Source organism: Pectinophora gossypiella, chromosome 2, assembly GCF_024362695.1.
Source record: "Pectinophora gossypiella chromosome 2, ilPecGoss1.1, whole genome shotgun sequence".
In the NCBI taxonomy this organism is placed as follows: domain Eukaryota; kingdom Metazoa; phylum Arthropoda; class Insecta; order Lepidoptera; family Gelechiidae; genus Pectinophora; species Pectinophora gossypiella.
In genome coordinates, this window is record NC_065405.1 from 16,410,877 (window position 1) to 16,433,389 (window position 22,513).

At 41.1% G+C, this 22,513-nt stretch overlaps 3 protein-coding genes across 12 annotated transcripts in view; 2 read left to right on the forward strand and 1 right to left on the reverse strand.

Moving 5' to 3' along the window:
* LOC126378589 (protein shifted-like) overlaps positions 1-6,891 on the forward strand; it is a 23,380-nt gene extending 16,489 nt beyond the window's left edge. For all 3 annotated transcript variants that reach the window (XM_050027016.1, XM_050027012.1, XM_050027014.1), the window contains exons 5-8: positions 245-445; positions 4,016-4,111; positions 5,329-5,532; positions 6,657-6,891. In XM_050027016.1, coding sequence (XP_049882973.1) covers positions 245-445; positions 4,016-4,111; positions 5,329-5,532; positions 6,657-6,703 — 548 coding nt within the window. In that variant the 3' untranslated portion in view covers positions 6,704-6,891. The remainder of the gene's footprint in view (positions 1-244; positions 446-4,015; positions 4,112-5,328; positions 5,533-6,656) is intronic.
* LOC126378902 (5-demethoxyubiquinone hydroxylase, mitochondrial) lies at positions 1,198-9,727 on the reverse strand. 5 transcript variants are annotated; one of them, XM_050027418.1, is made up of 4 exons: positions 9,588-9,727; positions 3,237-3,382; positions 2,179-2,407; positions 1,198-1,515 (listed from the first exon to the last, which is right to left on the reverse strand). In XM_050027418.1, exons 2-4 carry the CDS (start codon positions 3,357-3,359, stop codon positions 1,238-1,240), a joined length of 630 nt encoding a protein of 209 aa, XP_049883375.1. In that variant the 5' UTR covers positions 3,360-3,382; positions 9,588-9,727; the 3' UTR covers positions 1,198-1,237. The 5 variants fall into 5 exon arrangements, with proteins under 5 accessions (XP_049883375.1, XP_049883393.1, XP_049883365.1 ...); XM_050027436.1 differs by lacking the exon at positions 9,588-9,727 and adding an exon at positions 9,338-9,404; XM_050027408.1 differs by lacking the exon at positions 9,588-9,727 and adding an exon at positions 9,232-9,382.
* Positions 9,420-22,513, forward strand: part of LOC126378336 (DNA-binding protein Ewg) — a 23,021-nt gene continuing 9,927 nt past the window's right edge. For 2 of the 4 annotated variants that reach the window (XM_050026589.1, XM_050026604.1), the window contains exons 1-11: positions 9,759-9,896; positions 11,601-11,798; positions 12,085-12,238; positions 13,178-13,302; positions 14,817-14,990; positions 15,992-16,151; positions 16,648-16,760; positions 17,506-17,622; positions 19,171-19,293; positions 20,618-20,753; positions 22,274-22,389. In XM_050026589.1, coding sequence (XP_049882546.1) covers positions 11,697-11,798; positions 12,085-12,238; positions 13,178-13,302; positions 14,817-14,990; positions 15,992-16,151; positions 16,648-16,760; positions 17,506-17,622; positions 19,171-19,293; positions 20,618-20,753; positions 22,274-22,389 — 1,320 coding nt within the window. In that variant the 5' untranslated portion in view covers positions 9,759-9,896; positions 11,601-11,696. Of the gene's footprint in view, positions 9,550-9,758; positions 9,897-11,600; positions 11,799-12,084; positions 12,239-13,177; positions 13,303-14,816; positions 14,991-15,991; positions 16,152-16,647; positions 16,761-17,505; positions 17,623-19,170; positions 19,294-20,617; positions 20,754-22,273; positions 22,492-22,513 lie in introns of those variants that run through there. The other 2 variants (XM_050026595.1, XR_007568073.1) reach the window with 2 other exon arrangements.

The following is a 22,513-nucleotide window of genomic DNA, read 5'->3' on the forward strand; positions in this document are numbered from 1 at the left end:
AAGGCAAGCAGCTACTCTGCTCACTCCCATAGAGATTAAGTTAAACTCGCATCATTCTTAACAAAGCTACAATTTCATCTTTTATCTACTTACTAAACTCGTATACATCATGTAGCTATTTGTTTTCTCATTTTGTCTTCATAACAAGTCTGTGTTAAGTGGTCATAACATTTTTGTTATTTTCTTTATTTTATTTTGTTAATGTATAAATATACCAATTAAACTAACTCGTAAAATTACTCAGGGCCAGATCCGGAATGTGATAAAAAGTGTGCGAATCAAGGCTGGTGTAACCATGAGAAGATATGTCAATGCCCCGAGGGCTACATGGGGCAACACTGTAGAACTGCGCTGTGTTACCCTGCTTGTATGAACGGGGGCAACTGCACAGCGCCTGGAGTGTGCTCCTGCCCCCCTGGATACCAGGGGAGGAATTGTGAGGGAGGTGAGTCTTACGATTAATTTATATCCCATTGACACGTTGTTAACCCATATCCATATAAGGACTTCGTACACACGCTGCAAGTTGTATTTTAAATACTTGACCTTACCTAGTATTAGATATGACAGACGTGACTTTATGTACGAAAATAGAATAAAAAAATTATATTAGGGGCAGATTACCAAAAAATATGCGCGATTTGTTTGTTTTTTAATTAGCATTATTTATTACTATGAAGGAATGAGTCATTGGTGCCTATTCGGGTGCACATAACCTAATTTTTTTAGTTTGTCATCTGTTTAATTAGTACCGTCCTTCACTTACAATACGCGCAAGAAAGAGATGAGAGTTTTACACCTGTCAAATTAAGTTAAAAATTAAATTGGTGGTTGTCCGAATCTACACTATTAGCATCTACTAACTAAGCCACGAGGAGCTCGGTGGCGCAGCGGTAAACGCGCTCGGTCTGCGATTGTTGAAGTTAAGCAACTTTCGCAAAGGCCGGTCATAGGATGGGTGACCACAAAAAAAGATTTCATCTCGAGCTCCTCCGTGCTTTGGAAGGCACGTTAAGCCGTTGGTCCCGGCTGCATTAGCAGTCGTTAATAACCACCAATCCGCACTGGGCCCGCGTGGTGGATTAAGGCCCGATCTCCCTATCCATCCATAGGGAAGGCCCGTGCCCCAACAGTGGGGACGTAATGGGCTGATGATGAACTAGGATAGGAGAGATCCTCAAATGAAACTACAAGAGCTAACTACTAAAATACCAGTATAATTCGGATACCTAATGAACTAAATTTTTTTCGATATAGCAATGGCGACTTTGCATCCGGCCTTGATGACTTCCGTTAGGGCTTTGTAGAACGGCGCTTGTTCCGCTCCGTGGTCTATCCCCGTGTCGTGATGCTCCTGTTCTTCGTCACGGAACTTCGTGATGGTTTGTAGGATCTCCTTGTCGATGTTCGGGTCTTCCATCAGGGTCCTGAGTTGGTCGTTGTAGTGGTCTACTATCACGGTTTCGACAGCCACCGTGCATGCCATCGCTGCTTCTTTGCCGAGCAGTGCTGTGCCTGGAACCGATAAATTCGGGTGTTTATAAGTAACACATAACACGGCATAAGCTTACAAGTACATTCCCAATGAGGGAATTTCCAAGCTACGTTCCCCCAAAAAAAAATTATAGATGGCGCTGTATCAGCCTGGCCTGTGCTCAGCAGTGGGACGTATTATTTCATTTATTTATATTTATGTCATGTCAGCTCTCCTAAGCACCGTAACTCTTACAGAGAAATATAACACGAGTTTTTCAATGGTTCTTCAGATCAATTCCGATCTTAGCAGGACTTTTTGTGAAGCTTCATAGACGCTTAGGCAGACGCATTATTGTCCAAAATGATGAGGTCCACTGGTTAGGCGTTGGGCTCACGATCCGGAGGTCCCGGTTTCGAATCCCGGTGGGGACATATCACAAAAATCACTTTGTGATCCCTAGTTTGGTTAGGACATTACAGGATGATCACCTGATTGTCCAAAAAGTAAGATGATCCGTGCTTCGGAAGGCACGTTAAGCCGTTGGTCCCGGTTACTACTTACTGATGTAAGCAAGTAGTCGTTACGTGAGCCATGTCAGGGGCCTTTGGCGGCTCAATAGTAAGACACCAGGGTTGATGAGGTTGGTAATTCACCTCACAACCCATACGATAGAAGAAGAAGAATATACAACTCCAACTCACCGGCCCCAAGCATGAATCCAGCGACATTCCAAATAGGCGTCAAGACAGTCGGGCGGACCCGGTACTGGTTGATCAGATGCTCGAAGGTCTGTCGGTGGACCTTCTCTTGATCCCACATGTGCTGTATGGTTGGCCCTTCAGCCGTGTTGCCAAGGACTGCGTACTGCCCCGCGTAGATGCGATCCGCGCCTAACTCGCCGGCATGATCCACGCGAATTATTTGGTCAATCTGGCGACAAGAGTTATAGGCTAGTGTTGCTTGTCAATAGTCTATTGATCATTATCACTAATGTAAGAGCCACGCTCTTGTCGGTGTAACATTCAACATTCTTGTCTATTATAGGCCAATTCCTTCACTTCCTTATAAAACACGACGTTCAGTCTATTGATAGTTTCAAAAAAACCAACAGTATCGATAGCTTAGAAACGGTTCAGTACGATCTACTCAGATCCGGTGTGCGTGTATGAAACGATTGATGAATGGAGGAAGCAAGAGAAGTGAGTCAGGATCGAAGCAAATGGAATTCCATAGTCTCTGCTTACCCCGGTGGGAAATGGGGTAAGTTTATGTATGTATACCGAAAACCACGTAAACGCCTTTTCGAAAAGTCACATGATGTGATCTCGATCACGAAATTCATTTCTTTCAATTAATCTCAATCCGGACTAAAATTGAGGCCACATTTTTTTACCTGAATTAAAACTAGCGTATCTATTGCGAGGTTTTGTATTAACAAACCGAAAAAAGTAAAAACACCGTTACCTATTATACAAATAATGTTATAATACACGATGTTAGTGACATCGTAACGAAAACCTTGAGAGATGATTCAGACTATGATAAAAACTAAAAAAGAAATCATGAATTATGCATCGGAAAAATCCACTTGATATTAACTCAGAATCATGGCCTGAATCATCCCCCTCAGTATTCGTTACGACGTCACTAACACCCTGTATATGTGATGTGGATGTACTTTAATAAATAAATAAAAAACATCACATCGCTTACGTGATTTTCCCTATTAAGGAGAAGTTATGTTCTTATCGGTACTTACATGTGGATTCTTCGATAGTGAAGCAGCTTTAAGCGGGGTAGCTTTACCAGTAGCTTGACCCTGGGGACCGGTGGCCGTTGCCACAGTTCGTATTTGGTGCAAGAATCGCGGAGGTCGCATCATTTTCGCTTATGAAGTCGGTAATACTGTGAAGAAGAAAATTCTGGTTTAATATCTTATAGTATTCTCTAGCAGTAGTCTCTAGGGCTATATTCATTCATGTCTACTGTAATGTAGTGTCAAAAGAAGTTATTGTAAATGTGTTGTTTATAGTTTTACTGACACTAACAAATGCCTTAAAAAAGGACCTTTACACACTCTCCAGACCTCCTCCACCTGATACTTCCACCTACATCCATCAGTACTTTTAGTGTGTTGTTTAGAACACACTACATCATTATCAGTAATTTAAGAGCCACGCTTTTGTCGGAGTAGCATTCTCCATTCTTGTCTATCAAAGGCCAATTCCTTCCCTTCCCTATAAGACATACATTCGCCTTCTCTTTGATAGGATGGGTGACCACAAAAAAAAACAAACTAAAAGTGTCATCTCGAGCTCCTCCGTGCTTCGGAAGGCACGTCAAGCCGTTGGTCCCGGCTGCATTAGCAGTCGTTAATAACCACCAATCCGCACTGGGCCCGCGTGGTGGTTTAAGGCACGATCTCCTTATCCATCCATAGGGAAGGCCCGTGCCCCAGCAGTGCGGACGTTAATGGGCTGGTGATGATGAAGAAATGTTACTCATCTTTAACCTACTACACATCTGTTTATGTTTCAGGAATATGTTCCCAGAAATGTCTAAATGGTGGGAAGTGTATACAGAAGGATACCTGTGAGTGCCCTAAAGGATATTACGGGCTGAGGTGCGAATTTTGTAAGTACTTACAATGATTATCGTTTTGTTTTTTCTGAAGTCAAAGATTTTTCTAGAAGAGGATTCTTAAAACAAGATTAAAAAGAAGCAGCGTTAAAGTATTTTTCATGAGTTTGAAACAGTAGCAGAAGGGCCCTGTGCAGCGAGGTTTTCTGGCCACGTCTTTCCCTCAGCGATACAGCTTCCGATTTGGTAGTAGTTTTACAGGTTAATTTTTGCAGTTCAAGCCAATTTTGAAGAATAAATATTCATGATTTTTTTTTTTAGTAAACCATTTGAATTCTTACTAATGAGTAAAACCCGTGCCGTGTTTATCAAAACTTACAAGTCTACACGTTCACAAGTTACAAATTACTTACAAGTATTTGTAAATTAGGTTTATCATAAAGTAGAGGGATTGTAAAATATTCTTGTGAAATAAATATTGACACTTGTAATATGTAATTTACATGTGTAGTTTTGATAAACACATTCTTGTAATACAGGGCTTGTAAGTTTTGACAAACAGGGCAGGTGTTCATATGAGCCCAATCTATAATCAACTGATGCCCTGTTAAAAATATTATAAAAAAAAATATCGTCAATAGCTCTTAGGATGTAGGAATATTCTCAGTCTTAGTTTTTTTCTTTTAATTGAAGATGTCCTTAGAAAAGGTTTAGTACGATCTACTCTGAACCGGCGTGCGTGTATGAAGCGATTTATGAATGTGGAAGAAGCAAGAGAAGTGTGTCAGGATCGAAGCAAATGGAATTCTATAGTCTCTGCTTACTCCGGTGGGAAATAGGCGTAAGTTAATGTATGTATGTGATTTTCCTGAGGATAACCTTTCATACTACTACAAAAATGACTATCTACAGTTTTCCTCATAAAATCAATTATTAATAAGGTTAAGAGCTCGGTGGCGTAGCGGTAAACGCGCTCGGTCTGCGATTGTTGAAGTTAAGCAACTTTCGCAAAGGCCGGTTAAAGGATGGGTGACCACGAAAAAGTTTTCATCTCGAGCTCCTCCGTGCTTCGGAAGGCACGTTAAGCCGTTGGTCCCGGCTGCATTAGCAGTCGTTAATAACCATCAATCCGCACTGGGCCCGCGTGATGGTTTAAGGCCCGATCTCCCTATCCATAGGGAAGGCCCGTGCCCCAGCAGTGGGGACGTTTATGGGCTGATGATGATGATGAAGTAAGGTTAACGATAACAAAATTTTGTAAATGTTGGCAGCAAAGTGCGTGATTCCGTGCCTGAACGGGGGCCGGTGTAAGGGTGTTAACAAGTGCCGCTGCCCCGCCGGCTTGGGCGGCAACCACTGTGAAGTGGGGAGACGAGGGGCTGACTGTCCGCGGGCGTGCCGACACGGGACCTGTGTCGGTGGTGTGTGTGTTTGCGAGCCCGGGTGGCGGGGTCGCGCCTGTCATCGACTTTATGGTGAGATGGGTCGTTTAAAGGACATAATAATGATAAGACTGAGAAGTAGGGAGACCAGGGGCTTAATGTCCGCGGGCGTGCCGAAAAGGGAGCAGCTAGTAGGTGGTGTGTCTGCGAGCCCGGGTGGCGGGGTAAGACCGACATGATAGGTAGTTGAGCGTTGGGCTCACGATCCGGAGGTTCCGGGTTCGATTCCCGGTGGGGATATATCAGAAAAATCACTTTGTGTTCCCTAGTTTGGTTAGGACATTACAGGCTGATCACCTGATTGTCCGACAGTAAGATGATGCGTGCTTCGGAAGCCACGTTAAGCCGTTGGTCCCGGTTACTGCTTACTGATGTAAGTATTCGTTACATGAGCCATGTCAGGGGCTTTGGCGGCTCAATAATAACCCTGACACCAGGGTTGATGAGGTTGGTAATTCACCTCACAATCCACACGATAGAAGAAGAGGAATATACAACTCCAACTCACCGGCCCCAAGCACGAATCCAGCGACATTCCAAATAGGTGTCAACCCTGGTGGGTTGATGAGGTTGGTAATTCACCTCACAACCCACACGATAGAAGAAGAATAGGTGGTGATTTGGAACAAAACCGGTATTTATTCAATTTCTGGATCCACACTCATAGACCTCGTATAACCAATACTTAGACAATAAATCTCTGCAGAAAAGTGTCCGCGGCGCATCTTTTCACTAACGATGCCGTGTAGATATTCCACTTTATTTGAACAACCATAACATCTTAATTTGACGGAACAAACTTATACTATCTACATAACTTAATGTATACCTATTTATTTATTTTTGCAAGAGAAGTGTGTCAGGATCGAAGCAAATGGAATTCTATAGTCTCTGCTTACCCCGGTGGGAAATAGGCGTGAGTTTATGTATGTATACCTATTTATAACATGGTTCGGACGCTAAAAAAACTGTGGGTATTTCAACCCCCCAGTTTCTTTTAATTAATTTCAATTTGGGTAAGAATTGAGATCACAGTTTTTTGCCTGGATTGAAACTAGTTTTTTTTTACAGTCTTAACGGAGGTTTTGTTAAAAAAACGGCTGATTTTTACTATGTATAAGGAGACATTATGTGGCTAACAAAAGTACTTGTTGCAGGATCCTCTGAGGAGTCCAGTGAGCTGAAGCGCCCGCGGCCGCGATGAGAGGGACATTGTTTGACAAACAACTGACAATGTGATTTCATAATTTTATAATTAAATTCTTATACATATTAAATGTAATATTAAAATTAGTCATAGATGTTAAGTCCTAGCTATGTCATCTAGTTTTTAAGGTGGTAATTTTATGCAATATAAAAATAATAAAAGATTATAAAATAATTGTATGTAAATGCTGTTGTTTAATTGTGACCTGTTGTGTACCTAATATATTATAATAATACCATATATAATTTAATAATAATAATAATAATTAGGCGTCGGGATGTGACGACCCCATCGCCCCCTGGTGAATTCAACAGTGCAGTCAGTCTCCGCAGGCCAGCTTGTGGCGAGCTGTTGGTGAGTGACGACACCGCGGAGCTGAGATCCCCGAGAGTCGGTCAGGCCCTCCGTCTCCGGCTTGCCTTCACTGGCCGGCCGGAGTGGACCCCAGCGGGGGCCGCAGGACTCTCACCTCTGGCTTGCCTTCATTGGCCGGCCGTAGATCTATACGCTCGCAGGGTGGAAGTGAAAGATGCATAAGTCGCGAGTTGGTGAGGCGGGTAAACCGCCTCGCAGAAAGCGGTGTACACCTCTCGACACCCTGAGCTGCTCACAACCATGTTGCTGCCTTGCCGTCCAGTCGCGTCGGCTAGATAGGTGGCCCATCCCGTGAGTGGCGAGTCACCGCCTGCTCATTTATCCATGTTTACCAACATTGGTCGAGCAGGCGCCATAGTCCCCCATAGCTCCAGTATCCCGGTCCACTAACCCCCAACCCAATAGCCCAGTTCCCTTTGTTCCCATAATTTGCAATAGTCCTACACGAACCGGGGATTGTCTTTGGGTGCACTCCTATAGTGCATACAGGGATAATCGCCGGTTGGTGTCACACCACATTTAGATTAAACTGTCTTAAGGGGCCTCTACGTGTTGGCTTCGGCCCCACGCACGCCTTCCAAAAGTCCGGGCCTCCATAGGCCCGAGATATGAAAAAGACATACAATAATAAAAATGTACTAATGTTATGGGCGATAGGCTGATCCCTTATCACTATAAGGTTCATCATATCCATCTTAGGACTTCGTATCAACAGTGGCTGCAAGTTGTCTTTGATTACTTGTGGCTCTGCCCACCCCATTTGGGATTACGGGCGTGAGTTTATGTATGTAATAATAATGTAGCCATTGGTCCCGGCTATTAGCCGTAAAAATACCTCCACCAACCCGCAGTGGAGTATGCTCCGTACCCCCTCCGGTTGATTAAGGGGAGGCCTGTGCCCGGCAGTGGGACGTTTATAGGCTGTTTATGTTATATTATGTAATAATAATGTATACATATATAAATTAGCTGCAGTAGTTTTAGGCGGATGAGGTGTTCATTATGTAAAATTGACAATTCAAAGTGTAACTATGTTACCTATTGAATAAAGATATATTTGAATTTGAAAATATAATACCTATATGATAAAATAGGCGCTGTGACTAAAAACCAGTCACAAATTTATTAATATGTAGCCATCATTATAATTAACCATTAAAAGCTTACCATATTCCACTAGTAAGAGTCTGGATATCTAGAGATCTGAATGTCCAGGGTTTGATTCCCGGTGGGGACATATCACAAAACTCATTTTGCAATCCCTAGTTTGGTTAGGACACTGTGTTTAGTATGATAATCCATGCTGCAGTGTGCATGTTAAACAGTTGCTTACAGCTACTATTTATAACTATTACATATGTAATTGTTTGTTATACAAGCTTTTTTTTGACGGCTCAATAGTAACCTTGACACCAGGGTGATAAGAAGAAGGCAATAATAATACCCTTGGGAAAATCAACCAACAAAAATATATATTATTATTATGTATTACATACTTTCAATACAGCTTCAACAACTTGTTACGAAGATATGGTGCAAATGGTTTCATTCAGAAATATTGACAGCAATATAGACTAAACTTATATTAAATCATGACTAAGAAGTTTCGAGAATGTTGAATATTATACCACAAGGATCATTTTCTAAGAATCCGCTGTTACAAACAGTGCAAATAAACTCTTGAGTACTTCTTACCAAGTTACATATCTGTTTGCAGATTATGGTGATAGGAAGGAAATCACCTTATCTATTTTTGTGGTGTTTTATTATGTAATACCATTTTATTTACTACTAAAGGTAGACTAGATACATGTCACACCTTTGAATATGAAGTTTAAGAAAACAAAGATTTCATTCAATTCAACATTCAGATAATAATGACTAATTAACATCTTCGATGTTGTTTTCATTGCATGGCGATTGTGTACTCTTTGTAAGTACCAATATTGCTTTAACCTCCAAAGGATATTAATTTTGAGATTTAGGAAGTTTTATTTGGTACCTAAAAATAAATGATAAAAATGGTTTTCGTCGAAACACCGATAATAACCATCAGAAAAGATTGTTTTAAGTTTCTGAACTTCAAAGTTAATAAAGTACTAACTTAATTTGCAGAAAACAATTTATTGCAACATAAACAATTTATTTACCAATTTTTCAGATGGGGGGTTAATAACACGAATCCAACAGTTTAATTCACTTCTACAGTAAAATATAATCTCACATATTACACACAGACAGTAAGAAAATAGGTACCTAACTGAAAAAAGGAAAATTGTTTGACTGAAAATTTCCACAATGTTTACAAAATAAATGTCAAATCTAGTTTCAAAAATTAGCCTAGATGGCGCCACTGAATGACGTGATCAAATGTTTTCGAAAATAAACTTGGAATTTTTCCTGAACGCCCAGACACAGTTTACAGGTCATGAAATAAAGCAAAGAAAATTATCCAGCAAGGAAATTCGGTAAGTACTAGCCAAATAAGGAGTTATTTTGTACTTACAAAGCAAGAATCCGGTCCCCCCGCAGCTGAGGGGTAATTTCCCTTTCCATGCGAAAAACCCACCGCGCAGACTCGTACAAAATGGCGTCTCGCAAAGTGAAGTTTATCCGATTCTCGTATCGCATTTGCCGATCGATAATAATGGAGGATTTGCGTTTTTCGGGGTCTCTGGTGTCCTCCACGTATTTTGTGAATTCAGTGTTCGGTTGAGTGAAATAAGTCTTCAAAAGTGTTGTTTTGATCCGGTTACATCACAACGGATTCCTGAAGCTGCTGATAAGACTGAAAAATGTATTTCAAATCACGCAGGTGCGTACGCAGCCGTAGTCTTTCTATTCTATCTGGGCCTGCTCGAACGGCGCGAGTCTCCTTCATGGTGGCCTTTCATTTGGGCATAGCCTTTACGCCGCCGCAAAAGAGTTTGTGTCATTTGTCTTCGAAAGTGACTTGCCATGGCTAAACATCGCGTATTGCGTCCAAACAAAAACACTAAATAGAATGCGTCATTTGTAGTCAGCCTAGAGATGATTTAGGTTTATAACAAGCAATATTTCTAAGCTAGAAAGGCTTTATAACGAAACAGCTCGAGTTTAATAGCTTAAGTCCAAAGATGGCTAGGATGTTTCCAACGATATTCTGAACAATTCTAGGCGAATCTATTTCTTTTCCTAGTTCCTTGTGTGGGATGTTCGAGTATTGATTTTTCACCCTGTACTAGCAGCCTACACAATAGAATAGTCAAACATAGGTACTTAGCTCAATTTGGGGTGGGCAAACTAATGATTCAGCTTTATTCATGTTGAAAGGGATGTTTCTATTAATTTTATTATTTACAGTAATTTATTTAGATGCCTTTGGATAAGAAATTGGATAGGTAGGTACTTATTTTATAGGAATGTCCTTGGATAGGAATTAAGACAGTTTAAATCCACCCAAATCTTATAAGAATGTATGAAAAATGTTCTCATGATAAAGGAAAAACTGAATATAAAAAATATTTGCCAGCAAAGTTTTCCAAATGTTACCCTTGTAGAATGTCAAGGGTCATTAACTTCAGAGTTCAAAGTAATAGTAGGGTGGCACAGGATATGATGTAATGGCTGAAGACATTATTACTAGCATGTTATATTATAAGCCACCAAAATAGCTAGACACTAGTACACTTGTTCAGTATAGAATAAACAAGGGAAAAGAAAACCTATATTCCATTTCACATTTTATGTATTTTAAGATTGTTAGATCTTCCAGAGAATAATGACAAAGCAATGAATTTGAATCTTTTACACAAAATAAAAACCACCATGTCTTTCAAATCAATGAATTGTCATCAAGTAAGTAGGTAGGTAACTAAAATGTTTATTTTTCATAAAGGCACATGAAATATTGTTACAATAAAAACTCCACAAAACCAATTCCTTGGTTTGTCTGTGGAAGTGGAGTTTGCTTAAAAATATTATGTATTAAAATACAGTTAGTAATCGGTTCATATCCAGTCAATAATTATAATAATTTATTCCAAATTTAAAAGTGACTTCTTGCTTGCAACCATGCAGACACATCTCAAAAAGAAAAACTTTAAATTGAATTACCTAAGTTATTATTGAGTTTAATGTGGAATTTACTTTTAATATCAATACATCACTTAATATATTATTGTAAAGGTTTATATTCAGAAAACAGAAGCCATTTAATATTGGTTGTAAATGAACAAGAATTAGGTACTAGATGATACAATTTTTTTTGAGCTAAAATAATAGGCACAAATGCACCTTATCCCTATCTACCTGTTTGAACAGAGCTCAAAGACACAAGATCCTAATACATACATAGATAAACTCATGCTTATTTCCCATTGGAGTAAGCAGAGACTATGGAATTCCATTTGCTTCGATCCTGAAACATTCTTTCTTTCACTTTGTTTCATACACGCCAATAAGATCCTAATCACTTACAACAATTTTATATTTAATATATACAATCTTATTAAAACAAAATAAATTATTCTGAAAACAGGTTGTGAAGAAGTACACCATTGTAAAGTAAAAAGAAGAACACAAGATTGGAACATAAAGCGTGGTCATATCACGCTACTTCCCCGGGAGGAGACTGATGGTCCCAAGACCTCCGAAGTTAATCAAAGAGATCAGAGAAGAAGACTTTGCCATCATGAACTCTGCAGTCAGCACAGAATCCATGGACATGGGGGAAGAGGTACAGAATCTGTATTTTCTATATTTATTCTAGTTTTAAGCTAGAAAAGCTGATACTAAGCTGACCACTAATACTGACACATAATTGGATATATCCTCCTAAAGCTGAGATTTCCAGACACAATAGTTAAACAGTGGGGTTTGGGTTTTAAAAGGACCTTTGGTCTAACAACTTTAAAGCAGATCCTTGGACAGGACTGCACATGACATATATTATCCTAAATACATAGTGATCAAAAAGATTTCTTTGCGTTTAGCAAAAATTCTAAAAGTCCTTGTTTTCCCAGGACATGTCCCAAGTGGAGGGCTGCGGGATGAGCGGCGGGTCGGACGAGGAAGACGACTGCGCGTCCTCGCCAGCGGGGTCGGCGTATGACGACAGCTCCGACATCATCAAGACCGCCATGAGTGACGAGGTCACCAAGCAACTCGCTGCCGCTGGTGAGATAAATGTTATTTGGTACATTTATTACTACGAAGACACTGCACGTGCTCGCCGGCGACGGAGCCGTCTTCATACGCGGGCTAGGCGTAGGATGACATCAAGATTGCCAAGAGTAATGTTTCAGAAACTCTTATGATTGAGAAGAAACAGTATGATCTACTCTAAACCGGCGAGCGTGTAAGAAATGATTGATGAATATGGAGGGAGCAAGGGACATGTGTCACGACCGATGCAATTGAAATTCCATAGTCTCTGCTTACCACAGTGGGAAATAGGAGTGAATTTATGTATCTATGTATGAGAAGATATAGCGCAAGAAGCTCGAATGTCGTTCCCTCGTTTTCATGTGATCAAATCCTGCAAGATAATGTCACGTTTGAATCACGAATATGTTATTATATCGTCATTGATCAAACAAACACTTCCCTTCTTCCTTTGTCAAGAAGTGCACTCACTAAATGCATATTTCGGGTGCGAAAATAATCTTTTTTCCTGCACCTCTCCTTACTCAAACATTACTAAATTATTGTTTAACAACAGAACATAGGCTCACGACTGAGCTACATCCATCGCAAGATGAACTAAGTACCCGCACCTCACCGACCTTTCTGTTAGACCAATGTGATAGGTGGTCAGCCCTATCGCTGTCTACATTGGTCGAGCCAACTGTGTTAATGAAACCTGCCCTAAAGATAAATTAATAACTAAATTAATCATACTGTCAAAATCGCCACGTCTCGGCTGCTAGCCCAAAGACACTTCCACCAACCCGCAGTGGAGCAGCGTGTTGGAGTATGCTGCATACTCCCTCCAGTTGATTGAGGGGTGACGTGTATGGGGGTGGGGTGTTATGTATGAAACATATACAGACAGTTTTTGTTACGTAATTTGATAATTGTTTAAAACTACTTTAAAAGTGGAGTGTTCCGTCGTAGGTCCTGTGGGCATGGCCGCAGCCGCCGCTATAGCGTCTTCCAAGAAACGCAAGCGACCACATTCGTTCGAGACAAACCCCTCCGTGCGCAAACGACATCAGAACAGGCTGCTTAGGAAACTACGGGTAAGTGGTAAAATTATTACTTATTTAGACAATTTTAATTGGATTGTGTACTAAGTTTAAGATAAATTATGAAATTTTGATTACTAAATAAAGACAGATCTAAAACGAACGAAAAACATTTTCTTTTTTCTATTTAACTTATTTAAAATTTTAATCAAGAAAAACGTAATAATAAGTCCGATATTTTATCACGTTTTTATATGGCGTCGCAGTGTGCTTTTTCATACAAATTCCATAGTAATTTTGGCTTTAGACGTTTAGTAAAAACAAAGATAATTATCGAATAGCTTCTTTTATAAGAACACTTTTAAATATTTAATTTTTACAAGATTATAATGCGATTTTTATTTGTGTATTACAAGACCCGAAACACGCGTGGCCATGATCATGATCGAGCTTCGTGTGACGTCACATTTCACTAAATAAACAAAAACTATCTGTCAGGTTCCAAATTTCAAAGTCACTTGAAGTGACGCGTGGTTCGAGAGTTTGTTTATTGAAATGTGACGTCACTGGGTAAAATGTCACGTGACCAACCGATTTCGCGCGAAATTTGAAATTAATGAAGAAATATAATAGTATATGTTTTTCTATTATATAATGCTTTTCGAGAAAATAATATTTTAAGAGGTATAAAATAAGCGTTTGTAATTTACACTGTGTAAACGATTGAAGATTGCGAGTCGCGCGTGGACTGGGAAAAACCGGGAAATTCCAATACGTCGTGCCGCGTCGTTCGAGGCCAAGACGCTACATTTATTTATTCTTTTTCTTCTCTCGTACGGGTTGTGAGATCAATGACCGACCCTATTCGTCCCCGGTGTCAGGGTTTTGAGCTGCCAAAGACTCCTGACATAGCTCATGTAACAACTATATAATAATATTATTTACTTGGGTAAATAGCAGCCCTCCAGCCCAGGGACTCTTTCTCTTACTTTCGGATAATCGGGTGATCGGGTCCTATCGGGTGATGTCCTAAGTAGGTATCACAAAGTGATTTTTGTAATTCAGTCCCCACCGACCTTCGAACTCGGGACCTCTGGATCATGAGCTCCATGCGCTAGCACTGTACCACTGAGGTCGTTACTTCTTCTTATCGTGTGGATTGTGAGGTGGAATACCAGCCTCATCAACCCTGGTGTCAGGGTTACTATTGAGCCGCCAAAGGCCCCTGACATGGCTCATGTAACAACTACTTACAACAGTAGCACGGATCATCTTACTTTCGGACAATCTGGTGATCAGCCAGTAATGTCCTAACCGAACTAGGGATCATGAAGTGATTTTTGTGATGTGTCCCCGCCGGGATTTGAACCAGGGACCTTCGGATCGTGAGCCCAACGCTCAAACCACTGGACCGCGGAGACCGTTAAATTTAAATGTTGTCACCCATCCTATGACCAGTCTTTGCGAAAGTTGCTTAATTTCAACAATCGCAGACCGAGCGCGTTAACCGCTGCGCCACCGAGCTCCCTAACGTTACGGAGGTTACTTATGTATTTATATTGTGGCAGCAAACGATAGACGAGTTCGCGACGCGCGTGGGCCAGCAGGCGGTGGTGCTGGTGGCGACGCCGGGCAAGCCCAACACCTCGTACCGCGTGTTCGGGGCCAAGCCGCTCGAGGACGTGGTGCGCAACCTGCGCTGCATGATCATGGAGGAACTTGAAAACGCACTGGCGCAACAGGTATTTATGATATTTAATACATCACGTCTGTAACCTGGAACCTGACAGAGGGCAGCAGTAACTGTCAGTACTATTTAGAGGCGGAGGACAGGAGTCCTAGTATGGCTTTGTAATAGACTACTCTGGGCGCCATTCCACTTGCGTCAGACAGAGTACTGCGGGGCGGAAGGCAAGAGGGAAACCACTGCCCTATTTTTCCCTAAAAAAGTAGCATGGAAAATGCTGCACCGACAAGAGCGTGGTTCTTAAATTGATGATGATGATGAATACATCATGACTTTGTTTGAGCTGCTATCGTGGTGCGGGTGTAAGTGGTAGAGTTGGAAATGGAAAGCTTACGCGTACAAACCGCGATGCTTTAAAAAGTAGTGTATTAGGAACGTGGTAAGTAGAATTCTGTGGTCTCCGCCTACCCCGACGGGAAATAGGTTTGACCTTATGTATGTACGTATGCTTCAATACCTGATTCACAATGGGAATTATTGTCCTGTGGTTTACCGGCTTGCTTGTCAAACGGGCTCGAAGGACCAAAATGTAGCATGAAACTACACTTATGATAAGGTGATAGAAATGATAAGATAGACGGGGACGAAGTAAAGAAAACAACCGAAACCGGCCGAGTGGCTTGTTGGCACTAATTTAAAAAAAAAAAAATTAAATATAAAAATTAATAATTACTTAATTAATTATTTTATTAAATGCTGTCATAAACAAATATAAAATTGCAAATTGCACATGTTCAAAAATCGTACGCTTCGCCGTACAGGGCTTCAAGCGCTGATTCAAACCTCAGCACCGGACTTGCACCAACTAGTTATTAATTTATCTTAAATGCAGTTATTACTAACACAGTTGGCTCTATCGAGTTGATGCAACAGACAGCTCAGTGAGGTGTGGGTACTTAGTTCATCTTGCGTTGGATGTACCTCTGACTGTCTCAATTGGGGTATAGTCGTGAGCTTCTGTTATGTTACACCTAATAAAAAACTGTGTTTGGTCAGTTCGGCACGGGCGCGGGCGCGGCCCCGCCGCCGCCGGCCGACGACCCGGCGCTGTTCGAGCTGCCGCCGCTCATCATCGACGGCATCCCCACGCCCGTCGAGAAGATGACGCAGGCGCAGCTGCGGGCTTTCATACCGCTCATGCTCAAGTATTCCATGGGTGAGTACTCCTTGACGTGCCTCTCCATCACTTCTTCTATCGCCTCTCCTTGTCTTCTTCTATCATGCGGGTTGTGAAGTGTGAAGTAGTTACCGACCTTATCAACCCCGGTGTCGGGGTTATTATTGACAAAGGCCCCTAACATGACTAATGTAACGACTACCTACTTACATTAGTAAGTAGTTACCGGGACCAACGACTTAACGTGCCTGCCTGCCCGAGCATTTCTCCTTAATTTGTTCGTCTTACAAACAGCAGTAAGTTATATTATCTAAAAATGTAACCATTCTCACTGTAAGTCACGCGTAAGTACGAGCGAGATACAGCCCACGCGTTCCTCCCCTTCTGATGACTGAACCAACACCCAAAGGGGGTGAGGTAAATCTAGCTACAAATTGGTGCGGGGCCGAAAGTTACCGTTCTACACGTAGCGTTATTCTTTGTTCTATGGTTATATTTCATGAACCATCGATATAAGTGTAACCTATTTGTCCAGTCCGTGGCAAGCCGGGCTGGGGCCGGGAGTCGACGCGGCCGCCGTGGTGGCCCAAGGACCTGCCCTGGGCCAACGTGCGCATGGACGCTCGCTCAGAGGATGAGAAGCAAAAAGTATCAATATTTTTTTCTTCTACTACATACAGTAAAACATTACCTTAGGTCACACCCCAGACACTTCATACAAAACACCCATTTTACACAGATACTATACATTGACGTTATTTTATAAGCGCATCTATGTGTGTGACACCATACGATTGAACACTAAAATAAGACCGAGGGGGGGTGAGGTAAACCCTCCTCAGCCGTTGGCGGGGAGGGGAGCGGTATTATTCCTTATTCTATGCTTCGGTCACAATTTATAAAAGAACTCTTTTTGAAGATTTAAAAATGTTGCCTATTAAATTTGTGTGTTCAATACATAAGTAGTTTTCTCCGGCCTGGGCATATATATACACGATCTCCTTGATCGAGGATAATACGGAGAAAAGTTTTCTGTACTTCCCTTTTATTGTATTCGTAACAAAAGTAGGTTCAAGTTTTCTTCTGAACATATGTGGATTTGTCCATCCGATTAGAAAGGAAACATACATATATGTCTTTTCCAATCCTTGTATGGTGATGCAGCTAGAGTAGATTTGCCGCAAATGGCATTAACTACTTGGCCGGGCAAATAGGGAGCGCTGAGGGTGCCCAATTGGGCACGTACCTCGGCTCAGGGCGTCATCTGAGAGATAAACGTTGAATGAGGGAAATCGTCGACCACACTGGCATGGGCGGAATTAGGACCCTCAGAGTAGGTGTAGTATATCATGTATATATATATATATTGTATCTACCTCTTCATGCATTGCAGATGTCTTGGACGCACGCGCTAAGGCAGATCGTGATCAACTGCTACAAGTACCACGGCCGCGAGGATCTCCTGCCGGCGTTCACAGAGGACGATGACGGGAAACCACAGCAACAGAGCGTTAGTATAAAACCACCCACTCACTGTCATGTTGGTCTAACAGAAAGCTCGATGACCTAACCCACATACTAAGTTCATCTTGCGATGGATTTACCTGTGACTACACCAATTGGGATATAGTCGTGAGCTTATGTGAATAGTCGCTGTGATTCTGTGGTATCGGTTTGCTTCTCAATCGGGGAGCGCCGGTTTTAACCTGGTACCGGATTTGCATGAGCAGTTGGCTCGACCATTAGACGGCGATACGGCACACCGCCACGTTGGTCGAACATAAAGCTTAGTGTGGTGTGGGTACTTAGCTCATCTTCCGATGAATTTACCGTCGGTAATTCCGACACATAAAACTAATGACATTGGTTCCACACGGACGAAATATGACATGAAAGTCGACTATCCATGTTTGGATCACATAGTTAATTCATATGACGTGGTTTCCAGGATTTGTGCCGATTAATATATTGAGGCAATTATTTGCAAAAACTTGATGTTTATTTGTACAAAGTGTCTAAAACTTTTGCTTCATTCTTTATTCTGCCTTCATCTTTGGAATGCTGCTGGGATTTGGTAACATATTTTTATTGTCTAATTTTAAATTTCGATCTACTTTGAAACTACACCATCACATACCCGCTCTACCCCCAACGCAATATATCGCGACCCTACAGATGTCTGGCTGTATGTCAGTATCTCCGCCGCCGCAGCGTCAACAACAACAGCAGCAACAGCAGATCAGCACGCAGCAAGTCTGCATCGACCAGATGACGCTCGCCGACGTCGATGTATATACTCACTTGTTACATTACAAGTCTGAAATTCTCGATTACAAGCCACACTCACACACGCTCTCGTCACACTGCAGGCGCGATAGGGCGCGAGCTCTCGTCACACTGTCGGCGCTGGCCGTCACGCTGAGCGTACCGTCCACAGTGTGACATCTCAAGGAATTAAAATAAAAATGATAGATTACGTAAATTAAAATTATATTTTTGGACTTATGTACGCTCCTATACGATTTTACAATAAAATGCCAGAGGTTTTGATCTGACAGCAAATAAATTTAAAAGACATTAATTAATTATTATTTAAAAAAATATAGACAAATATAGTAAAAATGCCTGGTATTCAATATGATGTGCCATTTATGAAGTAACTTGTTCAAGTGATACAGTGAGTTAGCTATACATTGATTTAAAGGAGTATGTATCGCTATTGCAGTTTCTTGTCATTTCATCTCCACAAGCATATGACCTTGCGAAATAACGTAAGATTATAAAAATTAAAAAATACTGTCTATAAGTTTATCCATGATAATTACCTACAATTAATAAATGATTCTTATTTCTAAATTGCAATACATTGCAACTACTAACGCCCTGTCACGCTGTTTGTGTGACGAGAGCATACACGTCCCAGCACTGTCTTGCTGTAATAGAACCGTCTGTCGTCACATATCCCATCCATATATTCTTAGATCGTCCCTATCAACTAATATGTAAATCTTCATCAATAACAGAGAATAAACACTAACTTCTTGTCATAACCCTACAGATGTCTCAGTACGCACCGGCAGTGCTACAGACGATCACGAACCCGGACGGCACCGTGTCGCTGATACAGGTGGACCCCAACAACCCCATCATCACACTACCAGACGGCACCACGGCACAAGTTGTGAGTATGCTGACACATGCTTCAAATCGCGTCTTCCCGTTGTAAAAACTCTTTAATAATAATAACACTGGCTGTTTTTTGAATAGACGTTTATCTACTTTTTTTAAAAGTGTTCCATTTTTCACTCCTAGCCGATTTCGGCTACAGCGACTCATGCTAACTCCTTTATCAGGGTTAAGAGTTTCGTGTATTGGGAATCGCAGTCTTGATGTTCTGAATGGTGTTCTCAAAGGTTTGAGTGATGATTGTGGCTTAGATTCAAACGGCAAATGGCTTGGTGTAACTTAGTTATATTTACTGATTATAATTTATTGATAACGCAAAGTATGGTCAAGCGGACAAGTTACAACACGTTGCGTGCGCGTTCAAAAGTTGCTCTATATATATGTCAAACAAAACGCGTTCAGAAAGTGACATTTTAAAATGAACGTTCGGAAATGAACTAAATAATATTGTTACGTCATGCATATTAAAAAGGACTTAATAATAATCAAATATCTTATGTAAATAAATCGTGAGCGTAATTCGCCACAGGAGTTTTGCTGGACTGCTCTCAAGTGTGGCCTCATATGACTGCAATAGCCAATCTTGTTAATAAACGTGCGAGCACATTGGCTACACTCTTATACTATCTGCCTAAAGGCGAGGTAATTAAGCTCTCGTTTTCGTAACTTTTGCGTCTTTTTACTGCATTTCCGACTAGTCAAATCAGTTATTTTTTACTAAACGTCAAAACTCGAAATAACTTTGCAGTTTGTATGAAAAAGCATGGTGACGTTATAGAAAAAATGTGATAAAATAACCGATTATTGTTACGTTTTTCAATGTGGCTTTTCATTATTTAGTAATGAATTTAGGAATACTACCCAATACTTCCTGTACAAAGAGAAAATTGAAAAAAAAATCTGACTCGGACGGGACGTTCGCCGAAATTCTAAGCCTCGTGTTTTCCTGATTGTCCGAAACCTGCCTTTCGGAAGGCACACCGGGTGAGAGCCCTCAACACTCCCCTTTTATCCGGCCAAGCAGTTAATGCCATTTGCGACAAATCTACAATAAATCAAGTCAAAAAAAGGAAGTCACAAGCCGTAGATCCCGGGATATTAGCCTAAAACACCTTAAAATCGTAAAACTGCATGTCTTTTTAAAATCCAAATTCCAATGTTTAACTATTGTGTTTGGAAATGTCGACCGCAAGGCGTTAAGGCCCAAAGTCCTTTTAAAATCCAAACTCCACTGTTTAACTATTGTATCCACAAATTTTAGCCGCACGCGGCGAGGAACTCCGCCTTTCGACCTAATTTTTATATTACTGTGTTTACAGCAAATCCACAGCGGCGAGGGTGGCGGCAGCGTCGTGCAGGCGCTGGAGGGCGAGGTGGCCGTGGACCTCAACGCCGTCGCCGAGGCCACGCTCAACCACGACGGGCAGATCATACTCACCGGCGAGGATGGACACGGTACATTTCTTTTATTTATTTAATGGTGCTAATTCCTGTAAATACCATCTAATTTTATTTTAAGTTATATCTGTCATTTTCTTATCCGCCGAAAAGGAAAGGGACGGGTAATCGACAAGCATAAAATTTATGGAACACACGTCAATTTTAACCAACCGTCTAAAAATTTTACATCAGTCAATAACCCGACACATTCATTTACTCATTCTTCCTAAAATTAAGAGCTGTGAATCATCCGTCCCTTTCCTTTTCGACGGATATGAAAATGACGGATATAACTTAAAATAAAATTAGGCGGTGTCTCCAGGAATCGGGGCCATTATGTCAAATAGACATTTAATACTAGTTGCACTGCAGCAAGGCGTCTTTTCAGTCAGTTTCTTCGTTAAATAAATTAATAACCTTTTTGCATTGTGTTCTACCATATTAATTACATTATTATTATTTCTTGTGTACCTATTTTGTAAGAGCTCTTTATAGTAGTGTTGCCGAAAAATCGATAGTTTTACTATCGATAGTAAACAGCCAAAATCATCTACCCAACCGATAGGCCTATCGATAGTATCGATAGCTCTTTTTTGGCGATACTATTGATAAGCAACGATAGTATCGATACTATCGATAGTTAAAAGATGAAAAACTATCGATAGTATCGATACTATCGATAGTTTTGTACGATCGATAGTGACCTTATTTTCGATAGTATTGAATGTAGCATTGTGTGGAACAATTCACACCATTTAAAGCTCGTATTTAATATATTTTATATTACGTGGGTGTTTTTGCAGTGGATATTTGGTTTTGAAGTAGGCAATTCTCTAAACTTAAAAAAAACACTGTTAAGTGGAGTGGATAGGATTTTTTTACAATACTATCGAAATTAAGGTCACTATCGATCATACAAAACTATCGATAGTATCGATAGCTTGCGCAATATCGAAGAGCGATACTATCGATAGTATTGATAGTTTTTTGTTTTTCAACTATCGATACTATCGATAGTATCGATACTTTTTCATCTTTTAACTATCGATACTATCGATAGTATCGATACTATCGTTGCTTATCAATAGTATCGCCAAAAAAGAGCTATCGATACTATCGATAGTATCGATACTATCGATTAATTATCGATACTATCGTTTTTTGGTAAACTATCGATAGTTCGATCGAAAACTATCGATAGGGCACTATCGAGCGGCAACACTATAGCATTTTTTTAGTTAAATTGTGTCTACTGGTGAGGACGTGTAGATCATGAGACGTACTTACATCAGTAAGTAGTAACCGGGAACAACGGCTTAACGTGCCTTCTGAAGCACGGATCATGGAGGAGCTCGAGATGAAAACTTTTTTTTTTGTAGTCACCCATCCTATGACCTGCCTTTGCGAAAGTTGCTTAACTTCAACAATCGCAGACCGAGCGCGTTTACCGCTGCGCCACCGAGCTCTTCCAGGTCCAGGACACTACAGGTTATGTTGTGTAAATAATATATTAATCTCGTGCCGTCGATCCGCAGGCTACCCCGTGTCGGTGTCGGGCGTGATCACGGTGCCGGTGTCGGCGTCGGTGTACCAGTCCATGGTGGCCTCCATGCAGCAGCAGGACGGCGTCTGCGTCGCGCCCCTCGTGCAGGTCACCAAGCTCAAGATTGAGATCGATTAACACACATACACATATTCTGCTCTAAGTATTACTTAAAATAGCCAACAACATACACATATCGGCTCCCTCTAAGTATCACTTAAAATAGCCAACA

Coding starts and splice junctions, on each gene's coding strand:
- LOC126378902 (XM_050027418.1), bottom strand. CDS start 3,359: ATGATGCGACCTCCGCGATTCTTGCACCAAATACGAACTGTGGCAACG. Junction 2,408..3,236: donor CACTATCGAAGAATCCACAT/GTAAGTACCGAT, acceptor TCTTGTCGCCAG/ATTGACCAAATAATTCGCGT. Junction 1,516..2,178: donor TGGATTCATGCTTGGGGCCG/GTGAGTTGGAGT, acceptor TATCGGTTCCAG/GCACAGCACTGCTCGGCAAA.